Consider the following 21,963-nt stretch of genomic DNA (forward strand, 5'->3'; position numbering starts at 1 on the left):
GTTTGTTATAGGTAAGTAATTTAGTCTACAAGTATAATTACTACATTATAATATACTACAATTATAAGCCCTGATATAATACAAGAAGATGCTACATAATGAGCTGTTTGGTTTTATCCCTATTGCAATATTGATTTGGAAGTGGTTCATGTGCACTCAAACCTTTTGGTAATATTTTGTGCTGTTCTTCTAGTCTCAGCTTAAACTGGCAATTTGGCTATTATATCCCCATTGACATTCATACTTGGTGTCTGTATATAGAAGTGTTTAAGAAGGAACTGCAGATGCTGGAAAATCAAAGGTAGACAAAAGTACTGGAGAAACTCAGCAGGTGCAGCAGCATCTATGGAGCGAAGGAAATGGGCAACGTTTCAGTCCGAAACCCTTCTTCAGACTGATGTAGGGTGGGGGGAGGGGGGATGGGGAGAAGAAAGGAGGAGCCCAAGGGCTGAGGGAGTGCTGAGAAGGGGAGGAGACAGCAAGGGCTACCGGAAATTGGTGAATTCAATGTTTATGCCACTAGGGTACAGACTGCCCAAGCGGAACATGAGGTGTTGTTCCTCCAATTTGTGGTGGTGCTCACTCTGGCCATGGAGGAGGCCTGTATATAGAGGTAGCCAGAAAAAGCAGCCTACCAGAGGACTGGGAGAAATTCAGAATCCAGCAGAGGAGGACAAAGGGCTTAATTAGGAAAGGGAAAATAGATTACGAAAGAAAATTGGCTGGGAACATAAAAACTGACTGCAAAAGCTTTTATAGATATGTGAAGAGAAAAAGATTAGTTAAAACAAATGTAGGTCCCTTGCAGTCAGAAACGGGTGAATTGATCATGGGGAACAAGGACATGGCAGACCAATTGAATAACTACTTTGGTTCTGTCTTCACTAAGGAAGACATAAATAATCTGCCGGAAATAGCAGGAGATCGGGGGTTAAATGAGATGGAGGAACTGAGTGAAATCCAGGTTAGCCGGGAAGTGGTGTTAGGTAAATTGAATGGATTAAAGGCCGATAAATCCCCAGGGCCAGATAGACTGCATCCCAGAGAACTTAAGGAAGTAGCCCCAGAAATAGTGGATGCATTAGTGATAATTTTTCAAATCTCTTTAGATTCTGGAGTAGTTCCTGAGGATTGGAGGGTAGCCAACGTAACCCCACTTTTTAAAAAGGGAGGGAGAGAGAAAACAGGGAATTACAGACCAGTTAGTCTAACGTCGGTAGTGGGGAAACTGTTAGAATCCGTTATTAAAGATGGGATAGCAGCACATTTGGAAAGTGGTGAAATCATTGGACAAAGTCAGCATGGATTTATGAAAGGTAAATCATGTCTGACGAATCTTATAGAATTTTTCGAGGATGTAACTAGTAGAGTGGATAAGGGAGAACCAGTGGATGTGTTATATCTGGACTTTCAGAAGGCTTTTGACAAGGTCCCACATAAGAGATTAGTATACAAACTTAAAGCACACGGTATTGGGGGTTCAGTATTGATGTGGAAAGAGAACTGGCTGGCAGACAGGAAGCAAAGAGTAGGAGTAAACGGGTCCTTTTCACAATGGCAGGCAGTGACTAGTGGGGTACCGCAAGGCTCAGTGCTGGGACCCCAGCTATTTACGATATATATTAATGATTTGGATGAGGGAATTGAATGCAACATCTCCAAGTTTGCGGATGACACGAAGCTGGGGGACAGTGTTAGCTGTGTGGAGGATGCTAGGAGGCTGCAAGGTGACTTGGATAGGCTGGGTGAGTGGGCAAATGCATGGCAGATGCAGTATAATGTGGATAAATGTGAGGTTATCCACTTTGGTGGCTAAAACAGGAAAGTAGACTATTATCTGAATGGTGGCCGATTAGGGAAGGGGGAGGTGCAACGAGACCTGGGTGTCATGGTACACCAGTCATTAAAAGTAGGCATGCAGGTGCAGCAGGCAGTGAAGAAGGCAAATGGTATGTTAGCATTCATAGCAAAAGGATTTGAGTATAGGAGCAGGGAGGTTCTACTGCAGTTGTACAGGGTCTTGGTTAGACCACACCTGGAGTATTGCGTACAGTTTTGGTCTCCTAATCTGAGGAAAGTCATTCTTGCCATAGAGGGAGTACAGAGAAGGTTCACCAGACTGATTCTTGGGATGTCAGGACTTTCATATGAAGAAAGACTGGATAGACTCGGTTTGTACTCGCTAGAATTTAGAAGATTGAGGGGGGATCTTATAGAAACTTACAAAATTTATAAGGGGTTGGACAGGCTAGATACAGGAAGATTGTTATCGATGTTGGGAAAGTCCAGAACAAGGGGTCACAGTTTAAGGATAAGGGGGAAATCTTTTAGGACCGAGATGAGGAAAACATTTTTCACACAGGGAGTGGCGAATCTCTGGAATTCTCTGCCACAGAAGGTAGTTGAGGCCAGTTCATTGGCTATATTTAAGAGGGAGTTAGATGTGGCCCTTGTGGCTAAAAGGATCAGGGGGTATGGAGAGAAGGCAGTTACAGGATACTGAGTTGGATGATCAGCCATGATCATATTGAATGGCGGTGCAGGCTCGAAGGGCCGAATGGCCTACTCCTGCACCTATTTTCTATGTTTCTATGTCTATGTTTCTATATACCGTCTGTATATAGAGTCTGAACCAGGAAATCTGGCACATTTACAGTCTCGTAAACTTTTGAAGAGCTAGATTTACATTATTGCAAAAATTTAATATCATTGGCTGTTAGATGATGAAGTTAATGGCAGGTAAACCCATTTAGGTGATAATATGTTTTATTATTGCAGATGAAACATAGTTTCAATTTGTTATTAAAGCCACCACTCTGTAATTATGCAGGTCCCCTGATATAAATAAATGGTCATGGAACATTTGTCCTGGTTTTTGATCTGTGTTGCATTGAAAGAGTGTTCATGAGTAGCTAACATTGAGATTAAAGTATTAATACCTATTGAAGAGAAATTTTAATTAAATGGCACCCGGGTCATTTTAAAGCTTTTTGTAGAATCTTGCTCTGTTGTTCTGTATCTTTTAGCTGGTGGACCTAATAGAAAGCATTTGATAGTAGTTATATCTACCAAACTAATGGTGTTTATTGTCATCATTCGATGAAACAAACTGACATGCAGATTAACACATAGTCCTAGTGTTGCTGCGAGTAGCTTTGTATTCCTGCAGGTTGTTTTTTGTAGCTGCCACCAATGAATTGAATTGAATTGAATTTAATTCCTTTATTGTCATTCAGACCTTACGGTCTGAACGAAATTTTGTGCCTGCAGTCATACATACAATCATACAATAATAAACAACACTAAACACAAATTAACATCCACCAGTGTATCCTCCAAGCACCTCCTCACTGTGGTGGAGGCAAAAATCTTAGGGCTGCAGTCTCTTCCCTCCTCTTCTCCCTCTGCGCTGAGGCGATTCCCCACCGGGCAATGGCACAAACAGTCCCGCGGCTCACCGAACCCCGCGAACGGGCCGGCTCAAACACCGGGGTGGTCGGAGCTGCTGCCCTCCAGTCCAACGGACACAGCCGCTGGCCCGCGGCTGAACCCAGGACTCAGGTCGCCGCCGCCAGAATGCCGTCCCAGCCACCGGAGCACCGTTCCAGCCCCGAGCCGGATCGCTCTCAGGTGAGTGCCGTTCCTCCCTCGAGCTGGGCCGCTCCGACGGGAGTGCCGTTCCTCCCTCGAGCTGGGCCGCTCCGACGGGAGCGCCATTTCACCCTCGAGCTGGGCCGCTACGACGGGAGCGCCATTCCACCTCGGGTTGGGCCGCTCCGACGGGAGCGCCATTCCACCCTCGGGCTGGGCCGCTCCGACGGGAGCGCCATTCCACCTTGGGCTGGGCCGCTCCGACGGGAGCGCCATTCCACCCTCGAGCTGGGCCGCTCCGATGGGAGCGCCATTCCACCCTCGGGATGGGCCGCTCCGACGGGAGCGCCACAGCCCCTCACGGGAGAGTCTCAGCCCCTCGCCAGGCCGCCCTCACGGGAGCGTCACAGCCCCTCACGGGAGCGCCTTTCCAGCCCCGAGCCGGGCCGCCCTCACGGGAGCGAGCCCAGGGCGAGTCCTGACTGGCTGCCTCCGGAGTCTCGAGGTCTCCAGCTCCGCCATTAGGCCTCAGCGCAGACGGAGGCAGAGAAGGGGGATACGACAAAAAAGTCGCATTCCCCCGAAGGGAGAGACAGCAAGCCCCGTTTCAACCCCCCCCCCCCCCCACATAAACACAACCTAAAAACCAAAAACTTAACTAGACAAAACAAAAAAAAACAACACAAAAAAGTAAAGACAAACGGACTGCAGGCGAGCCACAGCCATTCACCAGCGCCGCCACTTCCGGAAATTGAGAGAAATCACTTTAGCTGATAAGAATTAAAGCTTTTTAAGAATTAGTCCCATTGTAAATGGTGCGATTATCCTGCTATGTCCCACATTAGGTCCCACATCCCCTCTGTCAGTGGATCATCAACTTCCTGACAAATAGGAAGCAGCATGTGAGGCTGGGAAGGCACATCTCGGACCTGCAGACCCTCAGCATAGGAGCACTGCAAGGCTGCGTACTCTGCCCTCTCCGTTACTCTCTCTACACCAACGACTGCACCTCCACAGACTCCCCTGTCAAGCTTCTCAAGTTTGTGGTTGACACAACCCTGATTGGACTGATCCAGGAAGGGGAGGAATCTGCCTAAGGACAGGAAGTGACACAGCTGGCATCCTGGTGCCATCGCAACAACCTGGAGCTCAATGCTCTTTAGACAGTGGAATTGATTGTTGACTTTAGGAGAGCTCCCCCTCCCCTCCCCCCACTCACCATCAACAACACCGCAGTCACATCCGAGGAACCATCATCTCCAGGGATCTTGAATTAGGGGGCCACCATCGACTCCACAGTCAAAAAGGCCCAACAGAGGATGTAGTTCCTGCAGCAGCAGAGGAAACACAATCTGCCACAGGCAATGATGGTTCAGCTTTATACTGCCATCATAGAGTCTGTCCTCACCTTCTCCATCATGGTCTGGTTTGGCTCAGTCATCAAACACGACATCCGGAGGCTGCAGCGCATTGTTCGATCAGCCGAGAAGGTTGTTGACAGCAACTCCGACCCCCCCCCCCCCCCCATCGACGAACTGTACACTGCAAGGGCCAGGAAGCGAGCGGGTAAGAGCATCTCTGACCCATCTCACCCTGGCCTCAAACTCTTTAAAGCACTTCCCTCTGGAAGGCGACTCCGGTCTGTCAAAGTTGCCACAGCCAGACATAAAAACAGTTTTTATCCACAAGGAGTAGCGCTACTCAACAGCCAAACGTCTGTAACCTCCTTTTGCTCTTGTATTTTATTTCATTCTTCACATGTTTAAATTATAATGATTTATTTTTAATTGGCTACTGTATATCGTGTTGTTACTTGCGAGCAAAGCACCAAAGCAAATTCCTTGTATGTATACATACTTACTTTTTATTACAGACTCAAGGTCCAGATAAAAGACAAGACATTACATAGAATAAATTGCATGCAATAGCACAATAAATTACATACAAAACACAGTAAATTACTTACAAAAGCACAATAGATGACATACAAAAGCACAATACATGGTTTAAGATCAAGAATTTAAAAAAATCAGTGTCCTACAACGAGACATCTATACCAATGTCTCCACAGCTGGGATTGGTAGCGTGTAGCGCTAAACCTTATGTTTGATAAGGCCAAGACGATTTCATTTTCAGTCATTAATCCGGCAAATAAATTTATACTTAAGATTTCTTAAGACAGTTTGTAAAGTATTGACTCCTGCATCTACAAACATTTCACTTGCACTAGACCATCTAGATCTCTTAAGTAATATTCGCATGGCACCATTATAATCTACTTTAAGCCTCTGTAAGCTAGCTTTTCTGTAGTTTGACCACAGGAGTGCATTATATAGTGGTGTACAACATGCTCTGATCAGAGACATCTTCACTCCCATCTTTTCACGCACTAAACTTGCGTAAGAGAATGTTTGCTTGTGCATACGGTGCATACGTCCACATCATCTGTCATTTGTTCTGTAATGAAATGTCCGAGATATTTTACCTTATTACAGACACTAAGATTATTATCAGAAAATTTAAAATCAGGAAATTTTAGACATTTATCCTCTTTGGTTTTACAGATCATAACAGCGCTCTTCCCAGCATTATAATTGATATCATGTTCCACACCATACATAGAACATATAGTAAGGAGCTGCTGGAGACCAGCCCTAGATGGACTAAAGACCACAAGGTCATCTGCATACATAATATGGTTCACTTGAGTATTAACAATCATGCACCCAGTATTACAGGCTTTCAATTGCTTGGACAGATCATCAATATAGAGATTAAAAAGAACTGGGGACAAAATTCCCCCTTGTCTGACACCATTGCTAACCCCACATGGGGCTGAGACCCTATTGCCCCATTTTACTTGCATAGTCTGGTGGGCATACCAGTAAGCCAGAATTCTCTCAATAATTTTAGGTATCCCTCTTTGACACCCCTCTTTGATATGTATACATATTTGACTAATACAATTTGTATTCAGTTCAATTCAAATTAAATGAGTTTGTAATGGTGTTGGCCAGCCATCTGGCGCTAAACACTAATTTATGTGTAAACATAAGGGATTGCAGATGTTGTAATGTGAAGCAAAAATCACACAGGTTGGAGAAATCTGCAGCATCTGTGGACTGATGCAGAGTCTCGAGACTGGAAAATGTCGACCATCCTTCTTTCTCCACCAATGCTACATGTCTCGCTGATTCCTCCAGCAATCTTTTTTGCTAATTAATGTATATTACACATCCCTCTCATTATTGTTTAAAGTTCATTTTTATTTTAACTCCTTAAAGTTTATTTATATTTCCAATTATATGTTTAGTGTAAGAAGGAATTGCAGATGCTGGTTTAAACCGAGGATAGACACAAAAAGCTGGAGTAACTCAGCGGGACAGGCAGCATCTCTGGAGAGAAGGAATGGGTGATCTTTTGGGTCGAGAAGTTTTGAGTCTGAAGAAAGGTCTCGACCTGAAACGTCACCAGGCGAGAGATACTGCCTGTCCCGCTGAGTTACTCCAGCTTTGTGTGTCATTTATGTGTTCTTCTATCAGCCTACTTATAGAACTTCGTCTGGCATTTATAAAGTTATTTTTTAATTGTTTTTTGTGCTGCCTGGAATACAGTCTGTGATTGACAACATTTTGACACAGTTTTCTGCATCACAACTTGCAGACTAGGGTTCCTTTGAACTGGCAGCTGCATATGAAGAGAAAATCCAAGTACTGTGGGGAGGTGTTTTTTCTTTACAAGTGTGGAATGCTTTCTTTGCTGTAGACCCCAAATTCAGAAATTGCGATGTTTTAAGCTTCATAATTACCTTGCAAGCAGCTAATTATGCAATTTTCCTCTCTAGTGGAGATCTGCAAGTTACAGGAAGTGGTCACAGTACATTTACCACTGCTCAGAAAGCCATTGGAAAAGATAACTTCTGCTTAATTCCTGAAGGCACCAATGGTATTGAAGAAAGAATGAGTATTATCTGGGAAAAAGCTGTGGTAAGTTGTTTCAGTGCAAAATTTGGAGGTCAGTCAGGAAGAGATAAGGATACATATTTTTAATCTTCACTGTCACGGCAACAAACAATAAAATGTGACAGATTCTCAAATATCGAGTACTGTTGCCACATCAACAATGGAGTATTTAAGTGGAAGGAAAGGAGGGAGGAAAGCCATGATAACATGTGTTTTAGATAGCATGATGCTGTTCACGTGAACGTGACAAGTAATCCTTAATTATTTTGGGGAAATATTGTATGTTTCTCATATGCAATTAGTGGAGAAAGAATAGCCATTGCAAGTTGTGGCTTATCAGAGTTTGCCTGTTGCCTGAACATTCACCAATGCAACATCTCATGATATTGCAACTGACAAAATTATGTCTATTTCCTGTGGCTTAATCCCTGCTGGATATTCTTGTGTCCATACATATGGTCGCCAGACATCTTCATCGGACAAAATAGTAGAGAATAGACGATGTATATTTCTTGTACATGTGAGCTTACTATTGAACATAATGCAGCCAAAGTGAGGCCACTGAGCTCAAAGACTCACTTTAAGAGCGAATCCCAGTCAATAATGTAGCTGTGAACAGTTTGAATTTAAGAAGCCCATTTGATTGCAGGGTGTTCAAAATAGTAACAAGCACCCAATTTCTGCTTCTGCAGTTCGGATTCCTCAATGTCATTGTCACCAAAGTTCAGAAGTGAGTCGAGGATGTACAGGTTTGTAGATTAATTGGTTTGGTAACATTGTAAATTCTCCCTAGTATGTGTACGATAGAGTTAGTGTGCGGGGATCGCTGGTCAGCGTGGACTTGGTGGGCCTGTGTCCCCTTTGTATCTCTAAACTGAACTAAACTAAAGTGCAATGCAACACATTACAGGTAGTTCTGCTATAAAGGGATATTGAGTTCCCAAGAAAATTAATATTGCAGAAATCACATTAGAAAAACAATTGCACCAATGAGGAAAAAGTGGCTAGAGAATTTCAAACTCGTAATAACGTTCACCACTACTTAGAATTTAGAAAAAAATGTTTTAAAATAGTTTTACATTTATTTTACAAGCTAAAATAAATAAAGTTTGTTACATTTAATAGAGCACAAATACACAAGTGTCAATAAGTGATTCTTGCCAATTTCAATGGCCGCCTGCAGTGAAATTGACATACTCTATTCTTAAGAGACAATGGTATCTGATTACTGTGAGGTAGTTACATAGAAACATTTTTTTCCACTAGATTGTTTTGATTTTGCAAGACAGCTTGTTTTCCACTTGATGTTTTCCAAAGTAAATTTTATGCAATTCTCTATCTTCCAATCAAAATCACATTGAAACGATTTCTGCCTGCATAATACAAACTGCGTTTCCTAATTCATCAATCGTGTTATTTCCATTTTGTTGTATGGAAACAAACTTATAGTAGAGCTACAGTGCATTGCATGTTTAATGCATACAGTGGAAGATTAATTACTCATCTGCGTGTGGCCTGGATGAGAAGATGGAACAATAATGGGTCAGATATAGTTTGATTAACCAATATTGTCTCACCAGATTACTACCTGTAGGAGTGGTTGAAAATGCATTGATCAAAAGGGAATTGGGATGGGCACTTGAGAGGGAATCAGTTTCTGTGCTAGGCAAAGAGACAGGGAATGGGACTGATGGGATAGTTCTGCTTGGAGCTAACGTGACTAAAGTAATTTGTTTCTGGGCTGTTAGCTCACTTTCAGCATTATCATAAATTGAAACTCGTTTTTGTTCAAAGACCACAGGGAAAATGGATGAGAATCAATTTGTCGCAGTCACCAGCACCAATGCTGCCAAAATCTTTAACCTCTATCCAAGGAAGGGAAGGATAGCTGTGGGATCTGATGCTGATCTCGTCATCTGGGACCCAGACACTGTTAAAACAATCTCTGCCAAAACACACCGCTCGGTAAGTAATGTTTTATTACTTTACGTAGAGTAAGATGTACTTCACTGTTGATCAAACATGGTCTTTAAATTATCTATTGCTACTGTTGTTTTGGAGAAAGTTGGTTTCGAGAGATTAGGAAAATTAATCGAAAATATTGGATGCAAGTTTTGGTGTATGATCTATAAAATAGTGAGCTGTATCTAGCTGAATTCTCCTAAATGCATCAGTAAAATTGTTAGGGCAGCACATTGGTGCAGTGGCAGAGCTGTTGCCTCACAGAGCCAGAGACCCAGGACTGATCCTGACTACAAGGAGCTGTCTATTGGGAGTTTGTACATTCTCCCTGTGACCACATGGTTTTCTCTGGGTGTTCCGGTTTCCTCCCATATTCCAAAGATGTGCAGGTTTGTAGATTAATTGGCTTCTGTAAATTGATTCTAGGATGCGAAAGAGGGATAATGTAGTTAGCGTATGGTCTGGTCGATGGTCAGCATGGACTCAATGGGCTGAAGGGTCTGTTTCCACATTGTATCTATAAGCTGAACTAAAAATTGTTATACATAAGAATTTAATAACTAACTAAGAATTTAATAAATAAAAGTGACATCTGGTTATCAGCTGATTTTTTAAATTTCTGTGCCAGGCTGTGGAATACAATATATTTGAGGGTATGGAATGCCGTGGTGCTCCCTTGGTTGTTATCAGTCAAGGAAATATTGTCCTGGAAAATGGCAAACTGTATGTTAATCAGGGAACTGGCCGCTTCATTCCCCGTAAACCATTCCCTGAATATATCTACCAGCGTATTAAGATCCGCAACAAGGTGAGTAGCTGTCAACATGTGTACATGCATGTGTGCATGGGTAGGAGCAGGATAGCTGATCTCAGTGACTTCAAACGCAATCCCTCCTGAAGCGAACCAATGTATAAAACACCAATACAGTAGGTAATACACTGTCTGCCATTCAGAGTCTTACGTGGACGATTCAACGAGCTGGATTTAGTTTAGTTTATTGTTGTGTGTACAGTGAAAAGCTTATTTTGTTGCATGCTAACCAATCAGGGAAAAGACAATACATGATTACAATCAAGCCATCCACAGTGTACAGGAAGTAGTGGTTTAAAAGAATGAAGCGATTGTAATGAACGATTGTGGATCCACTTCTGGGACCAGCACGCAGAGTCGCCTGGCTTGTGCACCATCGCCACACATTCAATGATGTGGTATAATTGTGATATAAGTAGATACAAATCTATTGAGGTATATGAAGTCAAGATACAGAGCAGCCATAATATAGCTAAATGGCAAACAGCTGAATGGGACTCATTGCCTCTCAGTTTTTAGGGCTGGTGTGCACAACACCTGTCATTTTTTTGAGTGCGGAATTGCAGAGGAATTTTGGGCTGGAAGAAGTTTTTCAGGTGGGTGGGTGGGCTTGTGTTTCAGATCCTAGGAGGAAAGTCATAGAAGATCTGGACAAACCAGGAATAAGTGGAAGTCAGCTGGCGAACTTGTCTTGAAGTGAGTTAAGAGCAGAGAAGCACACGATAGAGTCGGGCACTGTTATGCAGGTGGCAAAACAAAGAACTGCAAATGCTGGTTAACTCAGCAGGTCAGACGGCACCTTTGGATAACATGGATGGGTAACGTTTCAGGTCAAGATCCTTCTGCAGACCCCTTATAATCAGTCTAAAGAAGGGTCTCGACCCGATACGTCACCCATCCACGTCCTATAGTTATGGAGGTTGAACCCGGTAGTTAGATTTTGTGCATTTTGCTTCCCCTCATTCTTCCTCCCACATACATCACATTACATTTCTAATATTTTATCATTTTAATTTTTTGGTACAAATGTGAACATTTTATTGCAATGATTGAAATGTATGCATTAATAATGAGAGTCAGTATGTGAGTATCATTGGGCAAAGAGCAGGAATTGTAAGTGATGTTGCTAACCTCTCCCATCTTTCTCTGCTCCTGTATTTCAATTGATCTGCTCATGGATGTCCTTTACCAAGTCGACGGAATTGCATCCTGTGTCTCGAGGGATGTATGATGGCCCTGTGTATGATCTCCCAATTACTCCCAAATTTGCCACGCCAGCGCCTTCGACCAAGTCATCCCCTACAAAAGTAAACCCTCCACCGCTGCGGAACCTGCATCAGTCTGGGTTTAGTTTATCAGGTGAGATGTATTAACATGAACGAAGATGGAACATGAGCTGGGTGAATGATATCCATCACGGTGACTTCTAATGCAATCCTGCCTGAAGCAAGGGTATTGCTTGTTTACTGTGGGTAATCTTTCACCCTCACCTCCCCCATCCCTTGTGCATCAAATATCTATTTCCCTTTAGTTTGGTTTAGAGATCCAGTGTGAAACAGGCCCTTCGGTCCACCGATTCTGTGTCAATCACCGGTACACTAGTTCTATCCAACACTAGTGTTTGTGTATGTTTATGCAAGAAGAAATTACATCATGCACGAGGGAGAATTAGTTGCCAGTGGATAATTATGTATTTGGTTTTTGTTAGAACAAGTTATTTGCTTGCCCTCTCAGTTGATGAGTGAAGATGGGGGTAAAAATGGGACCAAAGCTCTAACATGTTCAACACGTTACAAAGCAGTGCTACTGCTGCCCAAGTTCTGAACCAGCAGTTTTGTGAGACCTTCTTATTTGCATTGTTCATGGATCTTTATTTGGGAGTGAAGTGAGGAGAAATGTCCTCATAAAGAGAGTGAGCCTTGCAAATTCTCTTGCCCAGAATGCTGTGGAGGCTCTCTCATTCCAAACAGATCAATGAATTTCTGGCTCTTCTGAAATTCGAGGAACGCCTGGAAAGTGCTGCGAAAGGGTGTTGAGGAGGAAGCTCACGTGATCTTGGTGAAATGTGGAGTCGGTTCAAGGGGGCAAATTGCCAACTTGTTTCTGTTCCTGGTGTTCTTGTTCAGGTACAGGCTTAGTTAAGGGAGAACATACACGAGTGGAAAATTGTACATGAGGGTGTGAGCAATTAAAGAGGGTCATAATCAAAGGCAAACATTCTGAAAGCCTTTAGAAATGTTTTAACTAAACACAGTGGTGGCGATGCTGCCCGACAGCGCCCCGGGTTTCATCCTAACTATCGGTGAAGACTGTACAAAGTTTGTACATTCTCCCTGTGACCATGTGGGATTTTTCCGGGTGCTCTGGTTTCCTACCACATTCCAAAGATGTCCAGGTTTGTAGGTTAAGTGGCTTTGGTAAATTGTCCCTAGTTTGTAGGATAGTGTATTGGTGGTCGTTGGGCAGTGTTTCAATGCTGTATCTCTAAAATAAACTAAACTAAAGGTAGATAGTTGATGCACAAGGGGTGGGGAGTTGAGGGTGAAAAGTTATACACAGTAAATGGGAATGAACAGTTGAAGTCACTATCACCTTAGTCACAATCTTAGTCAGTAGTTGTCTTGAGGTGGAGAGAGTCATATACCTGCTCCCAGCTAATTTGTTAAAGGAAGATAGATTTAAGAACCAATAAGAGTGGTTTCCTCGCAGCACCAGAAACCCCGGTTTGATCCTGGCCACAAGTGTTGTCTGTGTGAAGTTAGCATGTTCCCCCTGTGACTGTCAGTTTTTTCTCACATCCCAAAGACATGTGGGTTTGTAAGTTAATTGGCTGCTGTATATTGTCCCTAGTGTGTAGGGGGTGGAAGCAAAAGTTGGATAACAGAACTGGTGTGACAGGTGATCGATGGTCGCATGGGCTCAGTCAGCCAAAGGACCAGTTTCCATGCTGTAACTAAAATCACTGCAGCCTTTTGGAAATTCACTTAATGATTGCATGCATGGCTACTCGTGCCCTGTGATGCATGTTAGCAACAGATGTCCATGGAGTGGATGGCACTCCTCTGTATCAGCCTCTATATCCATAGATGTTTAGGAGACTTTGAGCTGGGCACACGGATACGCAGGGAATGGAGGCTTATGCCCCTGAACCACTTAGGAAACCTGAACGGAAACCTCTGGAGACTTTGCACCCCACCCAAGGTTTCCGTGTAGTTCCCGGAGGTTTTTGTCAGTCTCCCTACCTGCAACCTCCGGCAATCACCTGCAACCTCCGGGAACCGCACGGAAACCTTGGGTGGGGCGCAAAGTCTCCAGAGGTTTCCGTTCAGGTTTCCTAAGTTAGACAGGGGCATTATGGATTACATGCCAGCAGATAAGATCAGTTTAACCGTGACATCATGTATAGCATGGCCACTGTACTGTTCTATGTTCTAATGAAGTATGATTAATTTTAACCGGTCCCTATGCTTTATGTGCATCAGGTGCGCAGTTTGATGACAACATTCCTCGTCGGTCTGGACATCGTATTGTCAATCCTCCAGGTGGCCGTTCTAATATCACCAGCTTAGGGTGACCAGGACTGGAAGGTGGAGCTGCTGGTAGCTGCTACAGGCAGTTTATCTACTTACAGGGGAATTCAGTGTAATGAAAACCAATTTACTCCGGTATTTCAGTGAAAGAAACAAAACAAAGTGTGCGTATGTATGTGTGTGTTTGTCCTATAGAATGAGGTGAATTATGTGATGTGTTTTTGCTTGGAATTGGCCATCACGCAGTTGTGTTTCATGCCACTTAGCATGCTGCTTTTATTAGCATAGCCCTTAATGAACCGGTTTAGAGATGCTCCTTGTAATTTAATAAGGATTCTTTGCACATTTTAGTTGTTATGATATGTTAGTGCATGATCTTCAGAAATGTAATTTCTGTTTTGTGTAAAGAGTAATGAAAACTCTTGACAAAACTGCAGAGAATATAGCCAGAAATCTTTGTGGTGTGGATTTCTGGCACAGTACGTTGAATTGCCGGGAAAAATATAATCAGGAATAGGAAAACTGAAATATTTCTATGAATGTGCAAAGTTTACTTTCTTACTGGCTTTAGTTGAAGCCAGTCTTATCATAGCATAGACATTGAAGCACACACATAAAGAGTTAGTTATGCAGTTATAGTTACCTCACATGTTAATAGGGAGTGAAACTGACAATAAAAGTCTTAATCGTTTTGGAGTTTATGTAGCGACTTTGACTTGTAATCATGAGACATTGTTTCAGCCTCCTTTGGTTTGCTGTAAAGCTTTACCATTTCTTCTGTCATTTTTCAATGCTTCAGAACAAGCTTAAGAATGGGAGTTTTAGCATAATAGAGTTAAGTTGTTTTATTTGAATTGTCGTGTAAGTGCAAGAAATGTCCCATCAATGAAGGGTGACAACCACTAACTACATCATGGATTTGAGCCACCTTTCAGTCTTAAGCTACTGTGACATTTTTAAAAACTTTTTGATACTGATGCATCCTTTGTATTCATATACATTTGTACTTAATATCTCAAACTGAATACTCTGGTGTTGTGACTGTACACTTGAGCCTGAAGGCTGTGAATAAATTATGCCTCAAAGTTGAATTCTGCTGATTTTGACCATTGATTTATTATCTATCAGCACTTAGTGCACAATTCTTAGTACTAATGTCAAGAGCTAATTTAGTTTTGCTTTTGTAAACTGCAAGTTATTCACTGGCAGGGACGTGATAAGCAACGTTCTTTTTCGGGGTGAATAGCCGGCCAATATATCTTGGAATAACTCAAGGCAGAATTCAAGTTGTCTTAGTTTGAGGTTCATGACTAATGCAAATATGTGTATTTTAACAATGATTAGTTGTACTACAGCAGATGATGTCCATAACTCTACAACTTGTATATCCAAATAATGTGTCAACTTGGTGGTTCTATGTCTATAGGGCATTCAGGTGACACACAATATTTTAATGTAAATCCAGTAAAATATAGAGCAAACAAATTATTATTTAAATGTTGTATTCTGTTGTTTATTTACACTTCGCTGCCACGAAAAAATATATTTGAACGTGTTTTCACCTTTCTATATGTAAATTACTGCAATGGCTTAAGAGGTAACTAAAATTGAACTTTTATTTTAGGATTCAAGTATCCTGTGGTGTTTGGTAATTTGGTTCATGTGGCAACAAATCTAATTGACAACTATGGATCTGTGCTCCACCAGGGCTTGGCCATATATTCAGTTCCTTGCAAGCTGTCAGAAATAAAACAGGCAAGGCTTTTTTTTAAATTCAAAGCCAGATGATATATTTATGTACAATATAATCATGAAGCAAAGATTATATTCTTTACAGCACACTGGCATCAATGGCTGGAGTCGTGCTCAATTTCTTGCTTGTGCGGCTTAGATTTTAGACAGTTGTTCTGTATAGTTTTTGAGTGAAAGATGGATTCTTTCCTGCAGTGAAAGAAATTCAGAACAAGGGACATTTTAATCGGCATTCATGTAAATTCAATTTATTTCTAGCTTATTTTGCCAAGAGAAATTACATGGATTTCACTTTACTTTCATCCTCCACATTTCCGCAACCTTTATCGTGATCCCACCATCAGTCACATCTTCCTATCTTCACTTGCTGCATAGACAACTTCCCACCCAAACAACCCCCTCTCCAGGTACTTCCCCTGCAACTGCAGGTCATGCAACAACACTTCCTATACCTGCTCCCTTAGATCCATCCAGGGACTCCAGCAGTCTTTCCAGATGAGACAGAGGTACTTCCTCTAATGCCATCTACTGTATTCAGTATTCCCGATGTGACCTCCTTTACATCAGTGACAATAGGTGCAGGAGTAGGCCATTTAGCCCTTCGAGCCAGCACCGCCATTCAATGTGATCATGGCTGATCATCCACAATCAGTACCCCGTTCCTGCCTTCTCCCCATATCCCCTGACTTCGCTATCTTTGAGAGCCCTATCTAGCTCCCTCTTGAAAGCATCGAGAGAACTGGCCTCCACCGCCCTCTGAGGCGGAGAATTCCCACAGACTCAACTCTCCGTGTGAAAAAATGTTTCCTCATCTCCGTTCTAAATGGCTTACCCCTATCAAAAAGGCAGACAGGTGGGCAGAGGGGGTGGGGTAGCTCTGTTGGTGAGGAATGAAATTCAGTCCCTTGCAAGGGGTGACATTGAAACAGGAGATGTGGAGTCAGTATGGATGGAACTAAGGAATTGTAAGGATAAAAAGACCCTAATGGAACTTATCTACTGGCCCCCAAACAGTAGCCTGGATATAGGGTGTTAGTTGAATCGGGAATTAAAATTGGCATGTAGTAAAGGCAATGTTGCGGTTGTTATGGGAGATTTCAACATGCAGGTAGACTGGGAATATCAGGTTGATACTGGACCCCAAGAAAGGGAGTTTGTGGAGTGCAGCCGTGATGGATTCTTGGAACAGCTTTTATTGGAGCCTACCAGGGAGAAGGCAATTCTGGATTTTGTGTTATGTAATGAACCGGATTTGAGAAAGGACCTTGAGGTTAAGGAGGTAGCGACCATAATATGGCCAAGTTTAATCTACAATTGGAGAGGTAGAAGGGTAAATTGGAGGTGTCAGTGTTACAGTTGAATAAAGGGGACTATGGAGCCATGAGGGAGGAGCTGGCCAAAGTTGACTGGAAATATACACTAGCAGGGATGACAGTGGAACAACAATGGCAGGTATTTCTGGGAATAATACAGAAGGTGCAAGATCAGTTCATTCCAAAGAGCAAGAAAGATTCCTAGGGGAGTAAGGGGCGACCGTGGCTGACAAGGGACGTCAGGGACTGTATAAAAATTAAAGCGAAGAAGTACAGCATAGCAAAGATGAGCGGGAAGCAAGAGGATTGGATAATGTTTAAAGAGCAACAGAAGATAACTAAAAAGGCAATACGGGGAGAAAAGATGAGGTACGAAGGTAAGCTAGCCACAAATATAGAGGATAGTAAAAGCTTATTTAGGTATGTGAAGAGGAAAAAATTAGTTAAGACCAAAGTTGGACCCTTGAAGACTGAAAAAGGTGAATTTATTATGGGGAACAACGAAATAGCAGATGAGTTGAACAGGTACTTTGGATCTGTCTTCACTAAGGAGGACAGAAACTTCCTGATGTACTAGTGGCCAGAGGATCTGAGGTGACGGAGGAACTGAAGGAAATCCACATTAGGCAGGAAATGGTGTTAGGTAGACTGAAGGGACTGAAGGCTGATAAATCCCCAGGGACTGATGGTCTGCATCCCAGGGTACTTAAGGAAGTGGCTCTAGAAATCGTGGATGCATTGGTGATAATTTTCCAATGCTCTATAAATTCAGGATCAGTTCCTGTGGATTGGAGGGTAGCTAATGTTATCCCACTTTTTAAGAAAGGCAGGAGAGAGAAAACAGGGAATTGTAAACCAGTTAGCCTGACATCGGTGGTGGGGAAGATGCTGGAGTTAATCATAAAAGATGAAATAGCCGCACATTTGGATAGCAGTAACAGGATCGGTCCGAGTCAGCATGGATTTACGAAGGGGAAATCATGCTCGACTAATCTTCTGGAATTTTTTGAGGATGTAACTAGGAAAATGGACAAGGGAGAGCCAGCGGATGTAGTGTATCTGGACTTTCAGGAAAGCATTTGGTAAGGTCCCACATAGTAGATTTATGGGCAAAATTAGGGCACATGGTATTGGGGGTAGAGTGCTGACATGGATAGAAAATTGGTTGGCAGACAGGAAACAGGGTAGGGATTAACGGGTCCCTTTCAGAATGGCAGGCAGTGACTAGTGGGGTACCGCAAGGCTCGGTGCTGGGACCACAGCTATTTACAATATACATCAATGATTTATATGAAGGGATGCAAAGTAACATTAGCAAATTTGCAGGTGACACAAAGCTGGGTGGCAGTGTGAACTGTGAGGAGGATGCTATGAGAATGTAGGGTGACATGGACAGGTTGGGTGAGTGGGCAGATGCAGTTTAATGTGGGTAAATGTGAGGTTATCCACTTTGGTATATGGAGAACAGAGAAATGGAGAACAGGGGAGAGAAAATACTTTGCTTTCCATCACAGTGGGTTCACTGTGATGGATGTTTGTGTGAATTAAATTGTGTGTTTGTCTGTAGGAAATTGTCTTTGTTTGTATGGCTGTGGAAATGGAATTTCGTTTGAGCCTCACTGAGGCTCAAATGACAATAAATATTGTATTGTATTGTATTGTAACAGGTAGGCAGATTATTATCTAAATGGTATCGATGGGAAAAGGGGAAGTACAACAGGATCTGGGGGTTCTTGTTCATCAGTCAATGAAAGTAAGCATGCAGGTACAGCAGTGAAGAAAGTGAATGGCATGTTGGCCTCCATAACAAGAGGAGTTGAGTATAGGAGCAAAGAGGTCCTTCTGCAGTTGTACAGAGTCCTAGTGAGACCACACCTGGAGTATTGTGTGCAGTTTTGGTCCCCTAATTTGAGGAATGACATTCTTCCTATTGAGGGAGTGCAGCGAAGGTTTACAAGGCTAATTCCCGGGATGGCGGGACTGACATATGCTGAGAGAATGGAGCGGCTGGGCTTGTATACTCTGGAGTTTAGAAGGATGAGAGGGATCTTATTGAAACATATAAGATTATTAAGGGTTTGGACAAGCTAGAGGCAGGAAACATGTTCCCGATGTTGGGGGAGTCCAGAACCAGGAGTCACAGTTTAAGAATAAGAGGTAAGCCATTTAGAATGGGGACAAGGAAACAATTTTTCACACAGTTGTGAGTCTGCCTCAGAGGGCGGTGGAGGCCGGTTCACTGGATACGTTCAAGAGAGAGCTAGATATCGGCACAAACGATGTCGGAAAGAAGGGGATGAATATTCTGCAGCGTGACTTTAGAGAGCTCGGAAAAATGCTGAAAAGCAGGACCTCCAGTGTTGTTATCTCCGGTTTGCTTCCAGTTCCTCATGCTGGCGAGAGCAGGAACAGGGAGATACGGGACCTGAATGTGTGGCTGAGGAATTGGTGCAGGGGGCATAAATTTAGATTCTTAGATCACTGGGATCTGTTTTGGAGTAAGGGGGAACTGTACAAAAGGGACGGATTGCATCTTAACATGTGGGGGACCAGCATTCTGGCAGGCAGGTTTGCCACTGCTATATGGGTGGTTTTAAACTGAATAAGGGGGGGGTGGGGTGTCAATACAAGATTGTTTAGGTTTAAATACCGAAACAATCTTTTATTTTTTGAAGATGGACACAAAATGCTGGACTAACTCAGTGGGACAGGCACCATCTCTGGAGAGAAGGAATGGGTGACGGTTTGGATCGAGACCCTTCTTCAGGCAGAGTCAGGGGAGAGGGGAAACTGTTGATATGGAAGAGTATAAAGAGAATGTAAGGCGTAAAATGGACAGATCAAAGAATAAGTATTTTGTGAGATGGCAACCCAGATTAAAATTGTCAGTCAAAGTGCATGAAAAGTCAAACAGCATCCTTTATAGCCACAATGTACACATTCATGGGCTTTTGAGACATTCCCACAATTGAAATTGTTGACCACTCTTAGTGTATATTTTACGATGTGTTCCCTACATTCAAAAGTATGTCTGTCTGCACTGTCACAAATTCCATTATGAAGGTAATGAGTAAGGTTTGGATTTGTATCCTTTTGGAGCTAAAGATTTTCTTCTCACTTTTATTATATTGCGAAATGTAGGTTAAGGACCAAATTTGAAGAATTTATCAAAACTATGAAGGTAATCCAAAAATATGTATTAGCAAGCATTGTTTTAAAAAACTGAGTTTTGCATTTCACATCTTGCAAAAGAATACTTGAGTGGCAAACAATATAATGAAATTTAACTTCGTACATTAGTGATGATGTTAAGAGGAATTATGTTGGATGACATTTTTTCAATTTAATTTGATGAAGAAAGTTATGTTTGAATAACCAATTATTACCTAAATAAAGTAAAGATACGTTTCTGATGGGTATACGACTTGCTTCTTGCTGAAGGATGTGAAGGAAATTGCTGTGGACTTTCCAGATAAGAGAGTAGGATGCAATCTCAGATTTTTTTGAAGAGCTAAGAGTCGAGGAGTGGAAAATGTTTCAGAATGCCTCCACATCTAAATGTTTATTGAGAATTCCATTAGAGATAATGGGTTATGATGGGAATGGAATGGTTTGGCTATTTAAGGTGGTAAATAATTTGTGAATTAGTTTTGTTGACTAAGTTTGATACAGTGGTTGTTGGAGGAACAATCTTGGAGACTATAAAAAAAGATGGGTTGGTTGTAAAAAAAAAAATTGTAAAAACATTATTGTAAAATATTGCAGACTATAGTTTACAATCATGTATCTGAATATTATCCAGATCAGTGTTCAAGAAGGAACTGCAGATGCTGGAAGATCGAAGGTACACAAAAATGCTGGAGAAACTCAGCTGGGTGCAGCAGCATCTATGGAGCGAAGGAAATAGGCGACGTTTCGGCCCGAAACGTCGCCTATTTCCTTCGCTCCATAGATGCTACTGCACCCGCTGAGTTTCTCCAGCATTTTTGTGTACCTATTATCCAGATCAGTTTCTGTTTGTTTAAATAAAATGTTGATCCCCTACCTGCAAGAAATTCATTCTCCAGGGTCTTCCATTCTGCTTGTGAAACTCTTGCTAAACCTGCAAGCTGCGATATGAATTTTTCTTCTGCCATCTTAGTAAGATTTAAAAAAACATTACATTTTGGTTAGTTCCTGAAGAAATCAGTCAGATTATAGACATTTTATTAAATTAGGCAGAATTCACTACCGACGTGACATTGCTTGGAATTACATGGGCAATCTAATCTCAAGAATGGCGGAGTAAGTGGAACATACTTGAGTAAAATAGCAGGTGCCATTTAGAGGTCTATGCAAAAGAATATTGTTGGGAGGATTATTCCTCTTCAAACATCAGCACGACCATTCATTCATGCTGTGAGAAAATACTGGAATTAAAACTATTTTCACATTTAAATAAAAAAACAAATTGTTTTACTGCATTAAAGCATCTATAAAATAAAACCCAAGATATTTCCCAGGATTGCTATCAAATAAAATTTGATGACAAACCACAGAAAATTATGGAGAAAGAATGGATACCAAACTAACTTTCCAGCAGGAAAGCAAACAAGAAGAAAATGTAAAGCTTTAAGTGCGTTGCACTGCGGCAACCTAATTTGTGAGTTTAGAAGAGTTTGCTCTCGACTGAAACTCGCAGCATGGTTGACACGTGGTCCTAGGAGGTCGCTGGAACTCTCCTTCATGCTCGAGGGAAGTTCCCGCATACTCGCGGCCTCAGTTTGGTCGAGGACCATTTTTCAACATGTTGAAAAATTTTCCGCGAGTAACAATTGGTCGGCATGGTTCTTTTGAAATCGTAGTGCAGTGGAGTGGGGTCGCTATGTAGTTATAGGTAGTCAAGGGTAGCTGTAGGCAATCTCCTTTGCTGACCGGGCATTTTAATTGGCTCATTGGAGTTTTCAGGACCAAGGAAAACTGACCGATAATGTTAAATGCCCGCTAAACTTTATTAAACGTTGTCTGACTTCTTAAAAGTGTCTCCACTCCTCCTTACCCCC

The 21,963-nt window shown here is 42.3% G+C and overlaps 2 protein-coding genes across 5 annotated transcripts in view; one reads left to right on the forward strand and one right to left on the reverse strand.

Moving 5' to 3' along the window:
- crmp1 (collapsin response mediator protein 1) overlaps window positions 1-14,947 on the forward strand; it is a 65,701-nt gene extending 50,754 nt beyond the window's left edge. For all 3 annotated transcript variants that reach the window (XM_033021221.1, XM_033021229.1, XM_033021240.1), the window contains exons 10-14: window positions 7,436-7,577; window positions 9,348-9,518; window positions 10,144-10,323; window positions 11,520-11,685; window positions 13,809-14,947. In XM_033021221.1, coding sequence (XP_032877112.1) covers window positions 7,436-7,577; window positions 9,348-9,518; window positions 10,144-10,323; window positions 11,520-11,685; window positions 13,809-13,900 — 751 coding nt within the window. In that variant the 3' untranslated portion in view covers window positions 13,901-14,947. The remainder of the gene's footprint in view (window positions 1-7,435; window positions 7,578-9,347; window positions 9,519-10,143; window positions 10,324-11,519; window positions 11,686-13,808) is intronic.
- Window positions 5,646-21,963, reverse strand: part of evc (EvC ciliary complex subunit 1) — a 47,897-nt gene continuing 31,579 nt past the window's right edge. The window contains exons 19-20 of one of the 2 annotated variants that reach the window (XM_033021183.1): window positions 20,967-21,057; window positions 5,646-6,048 (exon numbers count right to left, since the gene is read on the reverse strand). In XM_033021183.1, the coding sequence (XP_032877074.1) occupies window positions 5,981-6,048; window positions 20,967-21,057 (159 nt within the window). In that variant the 3' untranslated portion in view covers window positions 5,646-5,980. Of the gene's footprint in view, window positions 6,049-15,360; window positions 15,798-20,966; window positions 21,058-21,963 lie in introns of those variants that run through there. The other variant, XM_033021191.1, reaches the window with a different exon arrangement.

Source organism: Amblyraja radiata, chromosome 1 (assembly GCF_010909765.2).
Source record: "Amblyraja radiata isolate CabotCenter1 chromosome 1, sAmbRad1.1.pri, whole genome shotgun sequence".
In the NCBI taxonomy this organism is placed as follows: domain Eukaryota; kingdom Metazoa; phylum Chordata; class Chondrichthyes; order Rajiformes; family Rajidae; genus Amblyraja; species Amblyraja radiata.